At 37.6% G+C, this 25,467-nt stretch overlaps 1 protein-coding gene across 1 annotated transcript in view; it reads right to left on the bottom strand.

The window, feature by feature from the left end:
* Positions 1–25,467, bottom strand: part of LOC126199029 (cingulin-like) — a 310,715-nt gene that overhangs the window by 206,154 nt on the left and 79,094 nt on the right. Inside the window, exon 6 of the mRNA XM_049935770.1 lies at positions 19,329–19,450. Within this exon, the coding sequence (XP_049791727.1) occupies positions 19,329–19,450 (122 nt within the window). The remainder of the gene's footprint in view (positions 1–19,328; positions 19,451–25,467) is intronic.

Raw genomic sequence — 25,467 nt, 5'->3', positions numbered from 1 at the left:
ACCACTAGCAGCAATTACCTGCCTCATCCAACATCCAACAAGGTATGGATGCAGTTAGCCTCTGGAAATACATCTCATCATCTTCAAGACTCTCCCAAGTATCCAACACTAGATACCACATTTGGTCAGGTGGGCATGGGGCCAGTGCCAGCTGGTGTTAAGTTCATGTGACACTTCATTTTAGCCCAAAAATTTGCAAAGGGATTTAAGTCCATGGCTCAAACAGGCCAGTTGATCAGGTTGACATTGGCTTGTTATGAAAACTGTTGTTGAACGATTTGACTCGCATGAACACTCAGCACCATAGTATGTTTCATGATGTACACATACGATCTGCAGTGAGATGACCATAAATTCAATCAAGTATTTCTGCCCTTTCTGATGACATCCACTCCAGCACAAGAAAGTGATGTGGTCAACATATAAATGTTGCACAATGTACTGTGGTTTGTAATGTGCTCACTGTGGCCTGTAGACCATCCCTGGAGCCTCATTCACTGAGACAAATATTAACTCATCTGAAATTCAGTAAGAGCAAACCTATCAGGTTTGTGATCACCAGAGAGGACCTATTTATTAACATCCCTGTGGGCTTTAAAGCCAGCAAGTCATAAGTAGTTGTGAATGCCTTGCAAGCATCAGGGGAAACTGGTCTCACCTCCCACCTTGAGCTGGACAGCTTTTAAAAACAGATGTTCCATACAGGTGTCAACTATTACTTGCCTTTCTGAGGCATCGGCACCTTTTCTCAGTCCAATTGTCAAAGCCAGCCAATTACTCCTGTCTCACACCACCACTTTATCCATTTCTAGGAACAGAAAGATATAATGCTGCACTTGGCTGCCATTTCACTTCCACTGAAACCATCATATTGGATGAGTGCATGACACAATCCAACATGGCCTGCATAAGCTGAGAATTCTTGACAGTAAATGACGTTTGTCATGTAACTGTCTGTGGCATGGTGCATTATCATGTCTGGCAAACCTTGTCTGTATTCTTGTTAAGCTTGCAACACTTCAACAAACAATACAATTTAATTTACTGTAATATCAAGTGGAATACTAGAGCCAGAAACACTGCCATGCAGCTACCACATAACTAAACAGAGTTTATTTGTTTATTCGAGCAGAAGCATCTTGGCATTTCAGACAGATAAAATTAAGTAATTTATATCTAAAACAATATGTGGTTATGATAAGAAATCAAAGAAAATCATAAAGGTCTATAAGTAGAACTGTTACAATACGAAGGAAAAAAGTACATTGCTGAAAGTGTGTTACATGTGGTGCTACTGCCAGTGCCAGTGTGTGTTGAATTACCACTGGTGTGAAATGTACATGAATGAAGGTATCAGAGCTTATCAGCACTTGCAAACAGTTTTGTTTCATCAATTGTAAATTCTGTTCTTAGCTACGAAATTCTTTTCTGGGAAACGAATGCACAAAATATAAACACAAGTAAATAATAATATCAATAATAATAATTATGTGATCTTTCAGGTTTTCAAAGTGCAACTGATTAATAGTGAGCTTCCAGGTGTTGGAGTTGAGGCAGTGAGTACACCTAACAGCAAAACTAACAGATCTTGAAAAAGGTGGTGGGTTGATCAGCAAAATGTAGGGCAGAAAATGGAAACCACAACTTGGCAGAATTTCTGGAAGCAGATGATTAATAATAATAATAATAATAATAATAATAGTAGTAGTAGTAGTAGTAAAACATCTTTCATTTTTTATAACACTTCCACATTATGTTTTTTTTTTTTTTTTTTTTCTTTTCTGGAAAACCTTATTCCCAAATCTCTGCACTAAATAATACTAACATCTTGTCCTCCTTCTGAGCTTAATATCTCACTCATTATAGAGGTATGGTGACTCAATTTGGCAGGTTAGCAAATGGGAACTTGTGGTATACAAAATAGAAACCAAACATTATAGCTATGGTCCTGTAAGGTTCTGATGGTGGTTAATAGTGTGTTTAGTGTTACATTATGAAATAAAGTGTGTATAGTGTGTGTGATGGCTGGTACTGAGAAATGAATGAATAGTGTACCACTAGTCATTTATATTATTAAATAATTTATTTGCAAAACCATACTGTACGCTGTGGATAAACTGAATGAGGCAGTGCTGTTGGAAACAGACTGGCCTTGTATGCAGAAACATGTAGGCTCCCAATCTTCATCTGGCCAGCCTGTCCAGGTTTTCTGTGGTTTCCTTAAATTACTTCAACCAAATGTCAGAATGGTTTCTACTACAAGGTCACAGCTGCCTACCTTGCCCAACCTAATCATACTTGACCTGCCATATCCTTGTAAATGTGACCCACAGATATTACTACTACTAATAATAATAATAATAAATGTGAAGAATGTGCTGGACAGGGCGATGGGCCATTTTAGGACAGCACAGGCAATATGTGGTTTTATCTTGTTGGAAGATAATGTCACAGACACCTTGAGCATAAGGTTCTGCCACTATCCTTTACACATTAAGAATGTAACTGTTGCTTTTAGATTACCACCTATGTGAACCAGAGATGCTATGTACTGCAAGGTTCTCTGCATCATACTGCTAGGTACTGAGGTACTGCACCAATATGAAGATGACAAATGCATTCGAACAACATTTGTTCTGGTTGGAGACTCCACATATGGATACACCAACTAAGATTCTGTACACAGAGCTGGGCTTATCAGAAACAATTATGCAGTGCCACAGTGGCATCAAGTGTTGTCATGGGTCACTCTATTGTCAGCAAGACTCTCTCTGATGGTGCCTCAAGGCAATCCTCAACTAGGGTCACCATGCTGACAGTCTGTGGTGCTCATAAGTCATCACACAACCTGCGTGGATATCTGTCTTGTCACAAACAAGCCTCTTTTCAAACTCACCGGGTGTGACATGGTTGTATGATCCTGCATGGCTGAGTGAATAGTGTGTCCATCTTCATGGGTGCTAGTCATGTGGGCCCACTGAGAAGCTGCATAGTGTTCAGTATGACTCCCCAGAGCATACAGATTCTATATTCACATGGCAGTCAGGGGATGCCAACCAATGGGAGCAGCAATATCACAGAATGAAACACTGCTGTCCTGATAAACCATCATCCAGCCACAGTCAAATTCTGACATATGCTGGTAAACATTTTGCCTTCTTAGGTGAGGCGTAACACCATCTTCCCACAAGCAGCCAACATCCAAATGCTACTTTTGGATGACAAATCCACTGCATAATCTTTCCTTATCAACAGTATTTAGATGGTATTCTCATATCTACTTAGCTAAGATGGGCTGAAATGCTTATCATATGTATACCCAACTATGTAATAAAGTTAATGCAAGTTTGATATTTATATATGCCTTGTTCATGGTGTTGCAGGTTTCATAGCCAGAAGTGTATATTTTGTATTCAGTGAAAACAAACTGCTAGGAAATATAGATATTTTGTTATATGATGCATCATGTAAAGGGATACCCTCCCCTAGCATTACTTTTTGAAGTTTGTTTGGAACCAGACTGATGATAGCATAGATAAATGTGTGTTCTGGAATAAGTTAGCTGTGATTAGTCAAAATTTGTATCCGAATTGGTGGAGTGAAGTGAAAGAAGATCTAAATAGGAAGTGTAATTTTGACAGTAATATATTTTGTGTTCCTTCTGTAATAAGTGATGTTAGTTGTGCTATGGAATCCAGTCATTGGGTTCAATCTTTATCTGACAACATGAGTAACCAAAGTAATGCTATGATACAAGCAAAGCTGATAAAACCCTGTAAAGAGAGTGTAGATGTTGTGTTTGATGAATTTGAAAGTAATCTTTTACATAAAGTGTCTAATAACAGAGATGATGATTCAGATTTTGGGGGTCCTTACATTAAGATTAAGATTGATCAGTGGGAAAGTAACAGTTTGATTGATACAGGTAGTCTCATTTATGGTACATCTGAACAACTTAGAGACAATATCCAGTATAGTAAGAATTTTGTGGAAATGTCCATTGTACATATAAAGATAAGAGGAACTACTGGTAAACAAAGCAAGTGTGTAAAATGTCAAGTACTGTTAATGTTTAGTACAGAGGACAAGACCTTTGAACATGGATGCATAATGACCCCCAGTCTGGAAGAAAATATACATTATGCTTGCAGATTCATAAGACTATATAATTGTGTTTTGTTTGTCATGAATTTGGTATGTAAGATGGTGTGATTTCTATAGATCGGTCTTATCTATTGACTGAGTTAAAATCTATGATACACTACATAATTATGTTTTGTAATAGATTTGTGCTTTAGAATTTGATACATATATGCCATGAGACTAAATGAGTAGATCCTTTTGCAATTTTGAAATTGGAGTATGTTCATAATTTGTAATGTAAAAATTAAGAATAGTATCTTAGTACATTTGTGTGCATCATCTTTTTAGTTCATTTTTTCATTGCATTTAACTCTGTTTAGTAAAGTTTCATATGTGAACTCTTTTTAAGCCTATCTGACATAAATGCTACATAATTGCTTTTGTAATATAAATAGGGAGAGCATATGCCAGTGTGATGTGAAGAAGGTATTGAACAGCACATTTAGTGCACAAAACAATGTTTCAGGATCTACTGTGAATGCTAGATAGGAAGTTACCTATTCAGTGGAGCATGTAATGAGAACTCTAGGGAGGAAACTGAAAGATGTGGGTGGATTCACTCCCCACACTACTGTATGGCTGTACCCTACTGGACCAGTTGGCTTACAAAAGATCATAGATGCTGGGTAATGTTCTCAAGCATCTGTCAACTGCATCAGTGTTGTGACTGAGATTTGTAAATTTTTACCCAAGACTGCCAAAGACAGTGTTATTCCACATAAATGTATGTTTTTTCAAGTAGGGGGATTGACTTCCCAATACATTACGTAACTTTAAATCAGTGTACAGATGATGTTCAGGTGTGTGTGAAATCTTATGGGACTTAACTGCTAGGTTATCAGTCCCTAAGCTTACACAATACTTAACCTAAATTATCCTAAAGACAAACAAATACACCCATGCCCGAGGGAGGACTCGAACCTCTACTGGGACCAGCCGCACAGTCTATGACTGCAGCACCTTAGACCGCTCGGCTAATCCTGTGTGGCAAATAAGTGTACATTTTTTTATCAATTGTAAATGAATCTTCTAGGTCTTTATGTATGTAGGTTAGTTTGTATGGACGGTTAGCAAATAGTGTGAAAGACATTCACTAGTATAGACAGATGTATACATGTCTGATTTCATACACTGATTTTGGTCCACAAGCTACTCGGTTATGTCATCATTCAAAGCTACTTATGACTCTGTTTACCTGTATTTATCCTGTGTACTGCAATATTGTATCTGACTGGAACTTGAGTTGTGGACAGGCTCATGCTTATCTCTGTTTTGGGTACTCCTGGTCATTGTGATTGTGTGTGTGTGTGTGTGTGTGAGTGTGTATGTGGGTGTATGTGTGTGTGTGTACTCAAGGAGAGAGTACAACTGAGGTTAGATGCTTCTTATAATTACTCTTTACATGTGATAAAACTTATTAATATGATTATGAACTTTATTAATTTGATGTGTCGAAACGTTTTTTGCTGGCTTGTACCTGGTGTGGTTTGGATTCATGGGTCAGTCCCCACATTGTAAGCTTATACCCTAATATTGTTTTTATTATTTTGTCCTTTCATGAATCAACATGTACTTAAATAACACTCTGGTTTATGTGGCTACAATTCTAATCATAATTGAGTATATTCTTCCGGACTGAACCCGTTGTTGTGCGTCTTTCGAGTCGGTTCACTCGTTGTACACTTAGGCTCGGAATTTTTTCTCTTCTCTTTTGAAGATTTTGAAGGTGTGATTTTATGGATGCAAACTTGAAATTTGTAAGTCTAGTAATTCACACTGTCCCTGTATTTTTGTCTATAGTTTAGTTTTGACTTTGTTGTAGTTTTGACTTGGTATTATTTGTGAAAGTATGTGCCACAGATCTGAAAATCTGAATGCCATGTCCTGATATATGTATAAATTATGACTTGTATAGTAGATTTTTTCCTTATGTTTTCTGTAATATGTTATGTATCAGATACTTCTATACATCTGTATTCTATCTTTTGGCATCATTTTGTACACCATTTGGTAAACCTTATAGTCCGTCACAAAATATTGTAAACACATTGTTTCCAAATTTTGTGAGGGGCTATTGTAAAGAGACAGCCTCCACTAGCCTTACTTTTCCTCAACAGAAGTAGATGATACCAAAAATAAGTATAACCTTTTAATCAGGTTAATATTATCTGAGCTGTTTTCCTAAAAGAATTTCAAATGTTTTTGTATATGTTGTGATATATTTCAGGCTAAAATGTATAAAAAGAAATTACTTTATTTTCATTGTTGCAATCGATATGTACTAGCACTGTATGTACAGTTGAAATTACTTTTCTTTTAGAAACATTTGAACTTACAAAATATCTGGCACACTTAAAATTCCTATTAATAATTGTGTAATCTGATGACATTTATTACGTTTAATTCAGCATTCATTTATAAAATAACGATATAAATTGTTGAAGATCCATTTGTCAAGAAAATTTGTACACTCTTTGGAATATTGTTAGTACAGCAGAGTGGATGAGTAGTGGGCATGTCTCTGATGTGACCAGATGTGTTTTTATTTTTGTCAATAACAATGTAATTTTCAGTTTTTACGTGGAAATTGTAAAGACAGTGTGATATATAACATGTGAGAGAATAAAATTAACTATTTAGGCAGTTCTTCAAAAGTTATTACATCAATTGGAACCATTAGAACCTATGATATCAAAAATTTCAGCTTCAAGAATTAACTCTTCGGCGTGAAGAATTAAAGCCAACTATGAGAAAAGAAGGTAAGTAAAAAAGTTTATCGTAAATCTTACTCCTCTCGAAGCTTATGAAAAGAATTTACTATGTAGTCAGTGACAATCAACAAATGATGTGAGAGAGGGGTAGATTACATTCATAAAAATGATTTTTTTTACCTACCATAGCTCTCATTTATAATCTCTCTACTTTCTTTAGCTACAGTACTAGTTATGATCGTTAATATTATTCTCTAGCACTGCAAATGTATGTCATTAGAGTATATGGTTCTATGACAGTTATGATGTCAGAACTATATCATGTATATGGTTTCTCCTCCAAGAACAACAATCTTGTATTTCAAAAACTATGCAATAAAGAAAGTACAATAGACAAAATATTGGGAGGCCCTTGTTAAATACAATATTTCTGTTAGGCAAGCGAAACAATCAGTTTGGAAGATATTCTGCATGGAGATGGAAGGTACAGCTGCCAGTGCCAGACATCACAAAGTCTTCATAATGGTAGCTGTAGAATCAGGAGGCACCTTAAGAAGGGAGGATGGTGAGTATACCAGGTCAAAACTTGAGAGGATGGTTGTGCTCCTTGAGATACACTTTCCCCAATGCACTCTGGCTGATGAGTCAGACCAGTATGCAGCCCTTGTGAGGTACTGCTTCTCAGGTAACCAACAGGATACCCGAGAACCTGCCAAAGAATGTGTCAATTTCAAAAAAATCCAATGGGCAGTGAGAATGTTTCAACTGTTCAGGTGACCAAGTGCAGATGGTATATTTCTGGCTTTGTTGCAACAAGCTGGAGAAGAATTAACCAAACTCTAATGCAGACTGATTAGAGTTAGTTTAGCTTCAGAAGTCATTCTTAATACTTGAGGATGGTGAAAGTTATTTTCATTAAGAAGCCAGGAGTAATTAATCATACCATGACTAAACACATGAGACCCATCAGTCAGTACTAACTTCCACAAAATACACTTGAAAAACTGGTAAACAAACATAGCAGGGACAGGAGGTTAATGGACATTCCATCACACGAAAACCAACATGCATATGAACCAGGCAAATTTTGTGAAACAGCACTTCACCAACTTGTTGGAAGAGTAGAAAAAACATTACAGTTTCAGAAAATAGCTTTCTGTATCTTCCAGAATACTGAGGGCCTTTTAGCAATGCAAGCTTCAAATCCATAGTTAGAGCTGCAGGGTAGTCACAGAGGGTGGGATGACTGATAGCTGGGAGCTCTCATGTTAGGCACATAATGGATGCCCTTAGAGATACGGCTGCCAAGGAGGGGCACAAGTGCACTCTGTGTGCATATCATGGGGGACTCATCCCAGGTGTGGAGTGGGTCATTCCAGATGCCATGAATAGCACAAGGTGCAGCCAACTGAAGATGGTGGCTCATATCAGTTCTAACTATGTGCATCCCTTCTACAGAAAGAGATTCTCCCTGATTTCGGGCTGTTATGTGAAGTGCTGCTTACAAGATGAAGGCAGAGTTCACCATCTGTGGCATCACTGACAGGATCAATTGTCACCCTTTGATACAGAGTGAAGTAGAGGGTCTGAATCAGAGACTCAGACAGTTCTGTGACCATGTAGGTTACAGATTCCTTGACTTGCATCTTAGAGTGGCAGGATATTGGGGTTCACTTACTAGGTCGGGAGACCATTAGACACAGGAAGTGGCTACAAGGATTGCAGGGGCTATGTCGAATGGACAGGGTGGTTTTACTAGGTTAGATAACTTTAGTCGCAAATGGTACAGATCAAACAAAGGGCAAGGCCAGACCTAGGAAACATAGGTACTGTGCAGTCCTAAACCATCAACTGTACACCGACCATCGCAGGAAAATGAAATGACATCAAGAAGGTGGTGACCCATGTTCAAATGGATACAGCAGGCAGCACCACACCTTCATAAAACCAGAGTTCAGCACTCTCTGTCAATGCTGACTTAACTAACTACCCATCACTGGTCAGGCCCAGTTTGGCACAGTCTTCAAGAGCATCAGTACTGAGTACTGGGAAGATGGTACCTATCCTGTGTGCTGTGAGTAGTAATAGAGAGCAAATGTAATTGCATGTAGGAGGAACAGGAAGCCACTTCATAATGAGATGTTAAGTTACATTTCTTCCCTTTTTAGAAAGGAAGTGTTCTATTAATTTGAAAGTGTTAAGTACAGATCATTTTGGATTCCAGCCACTGGTCATCGCAACTTCTCTCCTTCCTTGTTTGAGTCAGTGTTGACTCCTACAATAGTTGACACAACAGGTATTATGGTAGTAAATTGTCCTAGCTGTGTTGTGGAAAACCCAGAGCTCCAAGCACTAATACAAAAGCAGTGAAGTTCAAATTGTTGTAGGTACTGAAACCTAGCTAAACATGGAGGTAAGTTCAGCTGAAATTGTTACAAATGACCTAACAGTGATCAGAAAGGATGGATTAAATAGAGTTGGTGGTTGTTACTCTTAGAAGCAGTTTATTTTGTACCAAAACTGAAGTACTGTATATAGTTCCTGTGAGTTAGTATGGGGGAGGTAATACATCACAGCCAGAACAAATTAATAACTGGTTCCTTTTACTGACCTCATGGTTCAAATCATATAATTGCTGAAAGGTTCAAAGAAAACTTGAATATCATTTCAAATGCATACCCCACCCATACAGTTATTGTTGATGGTGACTTAAATCTACCCTTGATATGTTGGCAAAAATACATGCTCAAAGCCATACGGATACTTGACCTCTTAACAACAAAAAATCCTGAGCAAATAGAGAGCATCATGACAGACAGGGATTAGTGACCACAAGGTCATTGTAGCAAGGCTGATGACAGCAAAAGCAAATAAAAAACTGCTTGATGCCTTCCTAAACGACACCCTCCACTCCTGAACTAACTATGTAAGTGCAGACCAGATATGGCTTAAATTCAAAGAAATTGTATTGATAGTAACAGAGATTTATACCAAATAAATTAGTAAGAGATGGAAATGAACACCAATTTACACAAAACAGCTCAGAACAGTTGCAGAAGCAGTAAGAAAAGCGTGCAAAATTTAAAAGAATGCAAAATCTCCAAGACTGGCATAGTTTCACAGAAGCTCGAAATTGTCTCATATTTCAATAGAAGATGCTTTTAATAGTTTCCACAATGAAACACTGTCTCAAAATCTGGTAAAGAACCCAGAGATATTCTGGTTGTATTCAAAGTACACCAGCAGCATGACACAATCAATATCTTCACTGCATGATAGTGATGGTAATGTTATTGATGAGAGTGCCACTAATGCAGAGTTACTAAATACAGTTTTATGAAATTTATTCACCAAAGAAGACATAGCAAAAATTAGAGTATTTGAATCAAGAACTGCTGCCAACATGAGTATTTAGAAGTAGATATCTACAATGTAGAAAAGCAACTCAAATCCATACATATTATAAAAATTGATGCACCTCGGGACTAATTTTTTTCATATTTGGTACACATATCCTCTACCATCAGACAAAAATTGCTGTGGGGGTAAGAACCTACCATAGTTCATGAGCTATGACATCATAAACAATGAAGTGCATTAAAAACTGCTGCGTCATCCATGACATTTAAATTTTTTTACTTCTGTGCTAATTTATAGTATTCATAATAAATTTCACAGACAGTGTCCACATATGCCACAAAAATGTACTTACAACATTATGTCATGCTACCACACACACAGTTCAGGATATATGACATCAAAAATACTGAGAAGCATGAAAAGCTGTTGCATCATGCATGCCATTTAAATTTATTATTTCTTTGCTGCTAACTCTATTCACAACATATTTCTCAGACAGTATCCACATGTACAGTTGAATGTACCTACACAAATATATCATTGTACGACACATAGTTCAAGATATATGATGTCATAAACACTGGGACGTGTGAAAAAATGCTGCATCATGCATGAAGTTGTTTATTCTATGCTACTAAGACACAGCTACATTCAAGTCAACTTAAGGAAATTCCTGCCACCTGGCAGCACTTTTGGCCGCTTTCAACTGTCAAGCACAAATGGCCGTAGGCAAAAGTAACAGCCATCTATAGAGTGAGCTACAAAGAGGCACTGCCACTAAGATGTTAACAAAATTGTGGTGCAGACACGTGAAGCAGCTGTGCCGAGTGTACAGAAACTGTTTCATAATTTCAAAGGCATTTTCATGAATACATCAAAATGATTTTTTTTTAATTACGTTACAAACACATTTAATTTTTTGTTTTCATTTCTAATAGAAAATTGACTACTTAATGCCTGGGCAATGCCAGGTTTATCAGCTAGTCACTTAATAAAGGCAAGTCTTCCAGTCAGGATAGTATACCAATTAGATTCCTTTCAGAGCATGCTGATATAATAGCTCCATACCTACCAATCATATAAAACTGCTTTTTCAGTGAAATATATGTGCCTAAAGACTGTAAGGTTGCACAAGTCATACCAATAACCAAAAAATCAAAACAAAGTAATCTGCTGAATTACAGACCCGTGTAACTAACATCAATTTACAGTAGGTTCAAATGGTTCAAATGGCTCTGACCACTATGGGACTTAACATCTGTGGTCATCAGTCCCCTAGAACTTAGAACTACTTAAACCTAACTAACCTAAGGACATCACACACATCCATGCCCGAAGCAGGATGCGAACCTGCGACCGTAGCAGTCACGCGGTTCCAGACTGAAGCACCTAGAACCGCACAGCCACACCGGCCAGCTTTGCAGTAAGATTTTGGAACATATACTGTGCTCAAACATTGTGAAATATCTCAAAAAAATGATTTATTGACAAATAGCAAACACCGATTCAGAAAATATTGTCCCCATGCAGCACAATTAGCTCTTTAGTCTCATTGAGTTATGAGTGCTATGAACAGAGAATCTCAAATTAAATCCATGTCTCTGGATTTCCAAAAGTTTTTTGATACCTTTTCTCACCAGTGGCTTCTAATCAAACTGCATGCTATGAAGTATGCCTCAGTTGTGCAATTGCATTTATGATTTCCTGTAAGGAAGGTCACAGTTCCTAGTAAATAATGGAAAGTCATCAACCAAAACAGAAGTGATATCTGGAATTCTCCAAGGAACTGTCATAGGCCCTCTGCTATTCCTAATCTAAATCAGAAACACCTCCAGCATCCACTGAAACAGCAGCTACAGCTACAGATACAAGAAGTATGGTGGCACGTCCAGGGGTAAGAAATACAAGGAGCAAGAAACGTGCAATTCTTAAGGATTTTTGGTACCCAGCCTCGGCAAGGAACAGCCGGTAACATTGGGAAACATGAGTACAAACTCCTCTCAATCTAATTTCAATAATTTAAAAATAATGAGCCTTAACATATAATACATTAAAAATAAAATATTAGAACTTGAGATTGCAGCCAGTGAAGCTAGTATAGATTGTATTTGCATTCAAGAACATTGGTGCATGAGTTATGAACTAGAAAATATTTGCATTTCCCCATACAAATTAGTAAGCCATTTTTGCAGGAAGGAAACAAGACATGGCGGTGTTTGCATTTATGTAAAACCTGGAGTAAAGGTTAAAAATATGACTGTAACTGAATCCTTGAATGAAGAAAAACATTTTGAGGCTGCAGCAATACAGTTGAATATGCAAAAGAGTAAATTAATAATAATGTCAGTGTACAGATCACCATGTGGTGATCCTGGAATTTTTAGAAATAAGTTAGAGGCATTGCTCAAAATATTACATCATAAAAAATCAACAATAATTATAAGTGGAGATTTTAATGTCAACTTATTGACTGAAGGTGCATCCAAAGGTCAGTTCCTGAATGTTTTACATAGCTTCAATTTGTATCCACATATAACTAGCCCTACAAGAATAACAAACTCTTCAAAAAGTCTCATAGATAATATCTTCACAAATATAGATGCCATAGATATAGATGTAATAAATGTTGACCTAGGAATATCTGATCACAATGCACTTATCCTTAAATTTCCCATAGCCCCTGTGACCAAAAATAGTTCATACCAAATGTACAAAAGAACCTTCTCCACAAATAGTTGCAGTCACTTCATAAATACCCTGACTAACCAATCATGGACAGAAGTACTGTTACAAACTAGCACAAACACTGCATATAATGTTTTTTCTTCCCTGTTTATGTTGAATTTTGAAATGTGTTTTCCTAAGAAACTTGACAAAACAAACACATACGGTCATACACATGCTAACTCCTGGATCACAACAGGTATTAGAAATTCCTCCAGGACCATGAAAATGCTTATAGACTGAAAAGTTGGACTGACCCCAAGTTTAAAGAATATGTAACAAATTACAAAAAAATATATAGAAAAGTAATTACAAAAGCAAAATTACTAAGTAATGATAAATTAATAAGAAAATCAGGCAATAAATCAAAAACTATTTGGGAAATTGTGAAAAGGGAAACAGGTAAGGGCCTCAAGGATCAGGAAATAGTACTCAAAAATAGTTAAAATATTGAATTAAAAGATGAAACTCTGGCAAATTACATTAATAATTACTTTTTAAGTGTACCAGTGTCATTAAGTAAAAACTTTACTAAACATGAGTAATTAACAGCCCCAAAAGTAGACAGTAGTATGTTGTTAACTCCCACAAATGATAATGAAATATTAAAGGTGATAAAGAGTCTAAAATCAAAAATGTCTGCAGGTGTGGATGAAGTGCCTGTGTCAATAATAAAAAAAGTTGCCCAACAAATTATAAAGCCCCTGGTACATATTGCCAATTTGTCTTTCAGCGAAGGTGTGTTTCCTGAGAGGAAAATCTCTAAGGTTAGACCTCTGTTTAAAAAAGGAGATCCATACAAGGTAGAAAATTATAGACCAATAACCCTTCTCCAATCATTTTCAAAAATTCTAGAGAAATTAATGAAAACCAGACTCATAAATTACTTAGATGATCACAAACTTCTAAACTGCAATCAACATGGCTTTCGCTCAGGCCACAGCACAGAATCAGTTATCCATGCCTATACCAAAGAGATTGTCAGGAGTCTCGACACTAAAAAATGTGTAGTGGGAATTAACTTAGATTTATTTAAAGCTTTTGATACAGTAAATCACAAAATTCTGTTAAACAAGATGGAGGCAATAGGTGTAAGGGGAGTTGTGAAGCAGTGGTTTGAATCTTACCTTCAAGATAGAACTCAGGTGGTAGAAATCATCGCAGAGCATAAAAATTAGAAAATCAAGTGGGTCTCAGATGCAAAGAAATTGCAAATAGGTGTCCCACAGGGCAGTGTTCTCGGTCCCTTATTATTCTTGCTTTATATAAATGACATAAAAAATCCCAATATTTCTACCAACATAATGTTGTTTGCAGATGACACTAGCATAATTATAAGTGATGATAAAAAATCATTAACCACCACAACTGGTATAGTCCTAAAATATATTCAACATTGGTTTAATGCTAATGAGTTAACACTTAATCTAAGTAAAACAAATTATATACAGTATGGCAAAGCAACTCAAGATATGGACCTTCAGTTGAAACTAATGGATAAGAAGATAGAGACTGTACAATCCACAAAGTTTTTGGGCATGCACATTGATCAAAACTTAAGCTGGAAAGACCATCTCAAGTACTTATCCCACAGGCTCAATTCGGCATGTTTTGCATTGAGGATATTATCTAGAGTATGCAGTACAGACTGTACTAGACTAGTGTATTTTGCTTACTTTCAGTCCATCGTGTCTTATGGCATAGTGTTCTGGGGTAAAACTAAATCAAGCTTAACAGATATCTTCAAATTTCAGAAAAGAGCTGTACGAATCATAACACATAACTCTCCAAGAACTCATTGTAGGCCCCTTTTCAAAGAACTGCAAATACTCACAATACCATCACTATATATTTTTAAAAGCATTCTGTGTACAAGAGCACATATGAAAAATCTACGTACAAATGAGGACTGCCATAATTATAATACTAGAACTCGTAAGAATTTGTATGTAGAAAGGGTAAGGACAGCACAAACCCAAAAGCATGTAAGTTATTTTGGAATAAAACTCTACAATGCTCTGCCTGTGTACATGAAGGGAATAATAGATGAAGTAAAATTTAAGACTGAACTTAAAAATTACCTTTTAAGCAAACCTTTGTATGACGTAGATGAGTACTTTGATTGTGTGTAAATTTATTGCCAAAAATTTTAATTTTTATGTCTAAACTTGTACTTTTAAAAAATGCCTTGAAAGTGATATTCTATTATTATGTCTGTAGTACTTGTACTAGTATGATAACTTTGTTGTGACAATTCCTACATCATCTAAATGATATACAGGAAGATAATAAAATGAAATGAAAATGAAATGAGACAATCTGAGCAGCTCTCTTAAGACTGTTTGCTCATTATGCTGTTATTTACCATCATGTAAAGACATCAGCAGGTCAAACCCAATTGCAAAATGATTTAGACAAGATATCTGTATGGCACAAAAGTGGCAATTGACTCTAAATAGCAAAATCCAGATGAGTACTAAAAGAAGTGCATGAAATTTTGGTTATATGATAAATCACACAAACCTAAAGGCTGTCAGTTCAACTGAACACCTTGAGATTACAGCTAAAAACAACTTAAACTGGATTGATCACATAGATAATGCTGTGAGGAATGTGAACTAAAGACTGCATTTTATTGGTGGAAGACTTAGAAGGTGCAAAAAATCGATTAAAGACACTGCCTACACTATGCTTATCCACTCTCTGCTACAGTACTATTGTGCAGACACCACCCTTACCTGATAAGATTGATGGAGGACATTGAAGAAGGGCAGCATGTTTTGTACAATCACAAAATGGGGGAGAGAGTGTCATAGATATAACATGTGAGTTGGGATGACAATCAGTAACATGAAATTTTTAATGAAATTTCAATCTCCAATTTTCTTCTCTGAATGCAAAATTTTTTTGTTGATGTTCACCTACATAGGGAGAAATGATCATCATAATGACATAAGAAAAATCAGAGCTTACCAGGAAAGATTTAAGTGTTTGTTTTTTCTGGGCATTGTTCAACAGTGGAATGGTAGCATAATAGTGTGAAAGAGGTTCAACTAACTCTCTGACAGGCACTTAAGTATGAGTTGGAAAGTAGTATATGTAGGCATACACAGAAGAGAATCTACATGTGTGACAAGGATCATAGCAGCTATTCTCATTTAGACAGCCAAAAAGCTCTGATATCTCTATTGGCCCCCACAATGAGATCAAAGATCAATGGAAAATGCCACGAAACTCTCGTAAGGCTACAAAAAGTTGCGGGCAACAGGATAAACCTGTAGTGGGTCCCTTTTCGAATAAAATTTCTACTCAGCTGTGGAGTGTGCACTGACATGAAACTTCCTGGCAGATTAAAACTGTGTGCCAGACAGAGACTTAAAGGTCCTGAGTTCAAGTCTTGGTTCAATAAGCAATTTTAATCCGTTGGGAACTTGCATTCTGATCAACCTGTCCTGTCACCAAGGTGATGGAAAAATCTAAACTGTGTAGCTTGAATAGAAAGTAGCATGTAGAACATTGGTCCACAGTTATGTTTTAGGTGTCAAATGCACTTTAACCTGTAGATTAGATCAGTAGTGGCAATAAGTGAGACAAATGTATTTTTAATTGCTATAGAACTATTGACAATTTAGGAATGGAAATAAATTTGATATTTAATGTGAAACTATAGCATTAGGGTGCCAAGTGTGTGACAGAAAACAAGATGGCTGACTCTAAGTACCCAGTGATTGGCTGTTTCATTTTAATGGCCCGTAAAGTACTGAGCTATGACTTGGAGAACTAAAGTTGTGGGCATTGTCTTTAAAGCTACTCTGATTGGCCTATTTACAAGAAAGTGACATGGCTCAGGAAGAGTTGAAAGTGTAACTGGACAGTAAAATACTGGACAGTGAATGGAGATCTAAATGTGTTATGCATTGGCTTAGAACCACTCAGATTTTCTTGTTTTTCAAGAAAGGGGCTTGGCTTAGGAGAGAGGAGGGGAGGAGAAAGGTCAATATGATGTCATATCGTCATCGCTCCTCTCTTTCCACCACTCTGCCCTAGCATGTAGGTGAGCTGACGTTTAAGATGATTGTTTGTTCAGAAACCTCACTGCATTTCTACTTCTGTGCTTCACTGTTTGTGTGACAATGTAAATAAATCTGAGATGTCACAATATTAGGAATTAATGTAGGCATTAGTCTCCATTTAATAATCATGGGTGACTGGAATTCGACAGTAGGAAAAGGAAGAGAAGGAAAAGTAGTAGGTGAATATGGATTGGGGGTAAGAAATGAAAGATGAAGCCGCCTGGTACAATTTTGCACAGAGCATAACTTAATCATAGCTAAAACTTGGTTCAAGAATCATGAAAGAAGGTTGTATACATGGAAGAACCATGGAGATACTAGAAGGTTTCACATAGATTCTATAATGGTAAGACAGAGATTTAGGAACCAGATTTTAAATTGTAAGACATTTCCAGGGGCAGATGTGGACTCTGACCACAATCTATTGGTTGTGAACTGTACATTAAAACTAAAGAAACTGCAAAAAGGTGGAAATTTAAGGGGATGGGACCTGGATAAACTGAAAGAACCAGAGGTTGTACAGAGTTTTAGGGAGAGCATAAGGGAACAATTGACAGGAATGGGGGAAATAAATACAGTAGAAGAAGAATGGGTAGCTTTGAGGAATGAAATAGTGAAGGCAGCAGAGGATCAAGAAGATAAAAAGACGAGGGCTAGTAGAAATCCTTGGGTAACAGAAGAGATACTGAATTTAATTGATGAAAGGAGAAAATACAAAAATGCAGTAAGTGAAGCAGGCAAAAAGGAATACAAACATCTCAAAAATGAGATCGACAGGAAGAACAAAATGGCTATGCAGGGATGGCTAGAAAACAAATGTAAGGATGTAGAGGCTTATCTCACAAGGGTAAGATAGATACTGCCTACAGGAAAATTAAAGAGACCTTTGGAGAAAAGAGAACTACTTGTATGAATATCAAGAGCTCAGATGGAAACTCAGTTCTAAGCAAAGAAGAGAAAGCAGAAAGGTGGAAGGAGTATATAGAGGGTCTATACAAGGGCAATGTACTTGAGGACAATATCATGGAAATGGAAGAGGAGGTAGATGAAGATGAAATGGGAGATATGATACTGCGTGAAGAGTTTGACAGTGCACTGAAAGACCTAAGTCAAAACAAGGCCCTGGGAGTAGACAACATTCCATTAGAACTAATTACAGCCTTAGGAGAGCCAGTCCTGACAAAACTCTACCATCTGGTGAGGAAGATATATGAGACAGGCGAAATTCCCTCAGACTTCAAGAAGAATATAAGAATTCCAATCCCAAAGAAAGCAGTTATAAGAGTCGAGGGACATGAAAGGGAAGCAGTGGTTGGGAAGGGAGTGAGACAGAGTTGTAGCCTCTCCCTGATGCTATTCAATTTGTATATTGAGCAAGCAGTAAAGGAAACAAAAGAAAAGTTTGGAGTAGGTATTAAAATCCATGGAGAAGAAATAAAAACTTTGAGGTTCGCCGAAGACATTGTAATTCTGTCAGAGACAGCAAAGGACTTGGAAGAGCAGTTGAACGGAATGGACAGTGTCTTGAAAGGAGGGTATAAGATGAACATCAACAAAAGCAAAATGAGGATAATGGAATGTAGTCAAATTAAGTCGGGTGATGCTGAGGGAATTAGATTAGGAAATGAGGCACTTAAAGTAGTAAAGGATTTGTCCTATTTGGGGAGCAAAATAACTGATGACAGGTCGAAGTAGAGAGGATATAAAATGTAGACTGGCAATGGCAAGAAAAGTGTTTCTGAAGAAGAGAAATTTGTTAACATCAAGTATAGATTTAAGTGTCAGGAAGTCGTTTCTGAAAGTATTTGTATGGAGTGTAGCCACGTATGGAAGTAAAACATGGACGATAAATAGTTTGGACAAGAAGAGAATAGAAGCTTTCAAAATGTGGTGCTACAGAAGAATGCTGAAGATTAGATGGGTAGATCACATAACTAATGAGGGGGTATTGAATAGAATTGGGGAGAAGAAGAGTTTGTGGCACAAGTTGACTAGAAGAATGGATTGGTTGGTAGGACATGTTCTGTGGCATCAAGGGATCACCAATTTAGTACTGGAGGGCAGTGTGGAAGGTAAAAATCATAGAGGGAGACCAAGAGATGAATACACTAAGCAGATTCAGAAGAATGTAGGCTGCAGTAGGTACTGGGAGATGGAGAAGCTTGCACAGGGTAGAGTAGCATGGACAGCTGCATCAAACCAGTCTCAGGACTGAAGACCACAACAACAACAGTCACCACTGCTTGTACTATCTATAATTTAATGAATGTCTTGGACTTTAACAACTCAAATTATTAACTGACTCAATTATTCTCACCTCCAGCATCAGAAGGTGGATTTAATGCAAGTTCATTAGCCGCCTCTGTCATTGCTTGAAGCTTTTGTTCCATTTCATTCTTCAACTCAGTGGCAGCATTTAGCTCCCTTTGTAATTTTTGCCTGTAAAAGTAGTGAATATATTGTGATAAGACAAAACTGAATTTTTCTTTGTAACATTATTAAACATATATAACAAAATAAAAAATGTGCAAATGAGTTGTAGTAACACCAATACAAACATAAACTCTGTCTATAATAACAAGCTATTTTAAGGAAAGAATATTAGGGTTTAATATTGTGTTGAGCTCATTACAGATAGAACACAGCCTCTGATTTGATGAGAATGTATAAAGATATCAGCCATGACCTTTTCAAAAATATCTTCCTGGCATTTTCATGGTTATGAGCAAACCCGGGAAGTCTAAACCTGTTTGGCACAAAGTAGATTTCAACTGCATTCGAATGAGACTCATCTGTCTTAATCCCTGTGCAACTCCATCTGGTAACATTATATCATTATTAATATTTTATTATTATTTCATCTCAAGTGGATTCCTCATTTCTAGGTTTCCAGAAGGCTTTTGACACTGCTCCTCACATGCAGCTTCTAGCCAAATTGCATGCCTGTGCAGTATCTTCTCAGTTGTATGCTTTATTCATGATATCTTGTTAGAAATGCTAGTTTGTAGTAACTCATGGAAAGTCATCATTTAAAATGGAAGGGATACCTGGCATTCCCCAAGGAAGTATAATAGGCTGTCTGCTGTTCCTAATCTATGTTAATGATTTGGGAGACAATCTGAGCAGTGCTATTAGATTGTTTGCAGATGATGCCATCTTTTACCACTTATTAAAGTCGTCAAAAGATCCAAATCAATTGCAAAATGATTTACACAAGATATTTGTATTGTGCAAAAATTGACAATTGGCTTTAATAACAAAAAGCATGAGGTCACCTACATGAGTACTTAAAGGAACACATTAAATTTTCATTACACAATAAATCATACCAATTTAAAGGTTGTCAATTCAAGTAAATTCTGGCAGTTAATATCTTGCAGTTACAAACAACTTAAATTGGAATGATCACATAGTTAATGTTGTGGGGACTGCAAACTAAATGCTGTGTTTTATTGCCAGAACACTTACAAGGTGCAACAAATCCACTAGAGTGCTTACACTACACTTGTATACATCTGTTAGAGCATTACTGTGTAGTATGGAATCCTTACCAGATAGGATGGTTGAAGAGCATTGAGAGAGTTCAAAGAAGGGCAGCTTGTTTTGTATTATTGTGAAATAGGGGAGAGCGAAGTGAGTAGGGGAGCATTCAATAGAACAAAGAAAACTTTTGCTGTAGAGAATTCTTTCCCAAATGTGGCATTATGTTGTTGACTCCATCTACATAGGCAGAAATGACAATTGTAATAAAAAAATAAAATAAATCAAAACGTTTTTGATGTTTATTTTTCTCACATACTATTCAAGACTCGAATAATGAGAAATAGCCCGGAAGTGGCTCTATGAAATCTCTGCAAGCACTTCAGTGATGATTGCAGACTAATTATGTAGATGTAGAAATAGATATGATTTTCCAAGATTATGGTCCCACAATCTGATGTAAAATTAACAGATAAGACTATAGGAAACTGTGCATACAGCTGACTAATAATTTGCTTAATTTTTACTACATTTTTTTATGATAAGAAATTTTATTTGTGGTATTCTGTGCATGTTCATAGGATAAGAGCCAGAATAATACACTACAGCATATTTGTCGATTTCTCAATTTGCTTATAAAATTACAAGTCAAGATAAACAGAAAACAACTAATGCATTTTACAAATATAATAGCACTATAGTTAATGACTAATTTTCCACTTTGACACATACCATCCCTTAACACATATCACCCCTTTCACACTAAATGATGTCTCCCCTATGACTTGGACCCTCATGGATATTGTCTCTGCAGTAATACGCAATCCTTGAGCCAGTATGCTGAAGGTCTTACTGTAGCCTCGACAGACAGGCATTTTGCCCTGAATCTAGTACGTAGACTATGTCATAACCACTCATGTTGCTAATCCTTTAACAACCTCCTCCAATGAACCATCTATGAAAAAGTAACCACCCCACAATTGCTCATGAGCCAATATCACCCCAGATTGGAACTAAATTAATCATGTCTTTCACCAAGGTTTTAACTATTTATTAACATGCCTGGAAATTAGGTACATCTTAACCACAATCATTTCTATCAGTTCCAAAGTGGTATTCCTTCACTCATCACATCTACAAATATATTAGTCCATCCTTATTATCATTCCTAATAATTCATTAATTCATTCATCATGCTCTATTGATCCCACCAAGAAGGAGAACCATAAGAAATATGTAATGAGTAGAGCTATACATTAACATGAGGCAAAGATATAACAGAAACATAATCTGTATACTGCATGAACAATAAACTATCATTGTACTATTTAATGATATTCATATTAATTGAGTAAATCTGCAAGAGTCCGATACTTTGAAAAAATCTGTTGCGTTCTCAGTTTTACTTTATAGGTGTTGTTTATCTGCTACTAATACCTTAATATTTATTCAATTACAGTGGTATTTTTTGAAGAAAATATCTTTTTTTTACTTTTGTAAATATTGAGTCCTGGTACAGTAAGGGACTTCTTGTCACATACCTTCATAATAAATACTGCTACTTGCTATACAGCTAACAGAACTTTTAAATGTCTGAATGAAGCTATTCAGGTAATTTACAGAAAGAATGGCTAATGAGATATGTTTTTAATTTTCTTCTGAATTAGTACAGATTCCAATGTTAGATGGGAACTTTCTGAATATCTTACCAGAAAAATGCACAACTCCATTCCAAATCCTGGTAAAGGAGGCAAAGTCAACATGAAAATTATGTTTGTACATGGTACTGTAACTATTTTTATCACAGCTCAGCTCAAATTGATTTTTACTATCAGCAAAAAAGCATTTAATGAGTAAATATATTATGAATGGAGTGTAAGAACACTAAGATTATTAAAAAGGGTTATGCAAGATGTACAATTATCTAATGCACACAGTTTCCTTAATGCTCACTTATGCTGAATAACACTTTATGGAAGTAATTCCCTATTTGGTGATGGAGGACATCCCAATAACAGAGCTGAGATAGTTAATACTGAACATACTTCATTCACAATGCATAATACATTGACATTTCTACATTGTATCATGACTCGGAATGCACTCCTGTCTTTGACTCACCCACATGTATTCCTCTGGTCTATGGCTAGCAATGAGTGCCACTATCAATATGACCACAGAGAGCACCACACTCTCCCTCCCCCTAATGGTATGGAGTGCTGGAGAGAAGATGTGAATGGCATCATCATCTGCACAGGTGTGTGTGATCAGCTGTGTCATGGCTGGTTACACTGTAGGACAGAGCTGGACCATCTGTCACACTCATGTCATATGGCACCTCATGGGACTGTTAGGTCTCTGGGATGTGGCTGTGGTGAAGGGAGCAGCGACAATAGGATTGCCTCTGCAGCAGGATCTGCACTTGCCTGTTTTGGGGGGGATTGTGGCAGTATCATTGGGCAGATAATGTGAGGTTGCCATCTGCTGAAAGGCAGGATGATATGGAGGCATAGTTGATGTCATTGGGTAGTGGGATGCATCTAGCATCCCATGTCAGAGTGTCTTCACTGTGGGCAGTGAGGCACAGGTCATTATCAATGTGAAGTCTAATGTTAACGGAGTATTCCCTGTTGGGGTTGTCTGCCCATACACTGAGTAGTGGCCAGTCATTGCAATCATTGTTTGTGGCATTCAGTACCTTTTTCTCCCACAGAACCTATTCTGGTATCAAGTGGTTAACTGAAACAGTCATTAGTTTGTTTTTAATCAGAATGTCAAATGCATATGTGCCTCTCTCAAGAACTTTCAAAGATCATGCACTTGGCAGCTATAGTGCCAGGGAGACTGGGTCATCCTGTAGCGTGATGTTATCGCAATGTGAGAGCTTTTTGCATATGAAGACCCTGGGGATGAGTGCAGAGTGGGAGCTTGGCACAGAGAAATATCTAATGTGGTTCTTTTCCTGCTGAACCAGTGCAGGTAGGACAATTTGCTTATGTTCTTGCTAGGATCAAACCAGTGGGAAGCAGAAATGATTCACCATATAGTCTCTTGGAGAGGGACACTTGCAGGTACTCCTTAAGATTGTGTCAGACACCAAGTAGTACCATGGTAACACTTCAGTCTGTAACCCACCATGGCACTGGCACACAAGGACAACATTAAGGGTCATATCCCACCACTTTACCAGACCTTTACCTGGGCATGATAGGCAGTAGTGCAGTTCCATCTGATTCCACAGAGGTTACACAGTGCGCCAAACAGTGCTGACTCAAACCAGAAGCCTAGGTATGTAGTTGTCATGTCTGGCATACCAAAGTACACTATCCATGTTTCTACGAAGGCACAGGTGGAGATGTTCTTGGAGAGGAGCACCTCCACCCACTGGGGTACTCCATGTATCATTGACAATAGATATTTGAATCCCTCTGACTCCAGGAGAGGGTCACTGAGATGGAAGTGTATATGGTGGCAGCAAGCTTTTGGAATTTCAAAATGACCTAATCATGACTGTGTGTGCCTTATGACTTTACTGTGTTGGTGCAGTATGTAAGCCTGTGCCCAGGTGTAGCAGTCCTGCTCAATATTGGGCCATGCAAAGCATTTTCCATGAGGCAGACTGTGGGCCTGATGCCCAGGTGGGACAGCCTGTGGAGTTCTTCAAACATTGTGTGATGCATTGTTTGTGGTACCCACTCCCAAATTCTGTTAACAGAGATATCACAAAGGATTGGTGTTTCAGGCCCCAGAACAGTGTGTCACTCAATGCATAAGCCAGTAGCATCATTGTGCATCAGTGCTGCAATACTTGTGTCATTGTACTAGTTGATGGCTAGATGCTCATAATCAAATTGGAGGGAATTGACATTGAGTCATGATAAGTAGTTGGTGATGAGATTGGCAGCCCAAGGAGGTGGCCGATATCCATAGTGTACTGGGTGATAAGGTCAAGGTGTTGTTGGTGTAGGGGACTGAAATCCTTTGACAGCCTTTGATACCTTCATGGAAGTATCTCACTGCCTCATAAATGGCAAGAAGTTCTCGGTCAAAGGCTGACCATTTGGACAGAGAGGATGTAAGTCTATAAGAGAAGAATCAAAGGGGATGTACCTCCCCAGCCACTAGCCATTGCAGTACAGTGCCAATTGTGGTGTCATTTGCATCGCTGGTAACTGTGAGTCATGGTGTGGACCAATGTGATTGTGTACAGGGCAATACTTAGCAAGTTTGACTGTAACCTTCATCTCTGCATTCCACTCAATCTTCCTTTTCCCTTGCTTGTTAGATCCTGCCAGTGTGTTGGTGAGGCATGCTTGTAAAGCCACTGCTTGCAGCACATGATGCCAGTGAAAGTCCAAAATGATTAAGAATCAATGGAGCTCATGATAATTCTGAGGGAGGGTAAGCTGTTTTAAGGAGGTGTTGCCTTGGACTGGGGTCAGCCTGATCATTGCAGTGCTATGTCCTCAAGGAATATAACTTCTGTCTTCCACAACTGAGACTTGTCCTTGTTGATCATCACACCACTGTCTTTTTGGGCAGTGAGGACCTTCACCATGGAGTCAACACTATGGAAGTATTTCCTTACAGGCTGAGAGGGAATGTCCCAACAATGGAGTTAAGACAAGTGACTGCAAATGTACTTTATTCACAAAGTGCAATACTTTAACATGTCTATTATCATATCGTCACTCAGAAAGCACTGCTGTCTTTGACTCATTCACAGACATTCCTCTGCTCTCTGGCCAGTGATCCATGTTGCTATCAGTATCGCCACAACTTTATTTACTTGAAGTCCTTGCCCCAGAAGATAGTCCAGTGACAACAGGAAGTGGAAATACAACAGAGTGCCCATTATCTAAATGCTGGTCAACCAAATGATTGCTTAACCAAACTCTTACTTGCTCGTATGTGCTGCCTTCCTAACCCCCCCCCCCCCTTCCACCACTATGGTCTTGTTCAGCACTCTCCTCCCA

This window comes from Schistocerca nitens, chromosome 1, assembly GCF_023898315.1.
Source record: "Schistocerca nitens isolate TAMUIC-IGC-003100 chromosome 1, iqSchNite1.1, whole genome shotgun sequence".
NCBI classification, from domain to species: domain Eukaryota; kingdom Metazoa; phylum Arthropoda; class Insecta; order Orthoptera; family Acrididae; genus Schistocerca; species Schistocerca nitens.
The sequence above is the reverse complement of the archived record's forward strand: the minus strand, read 5'-3'. Positions and strand labels throughout refer to the sequence as shown.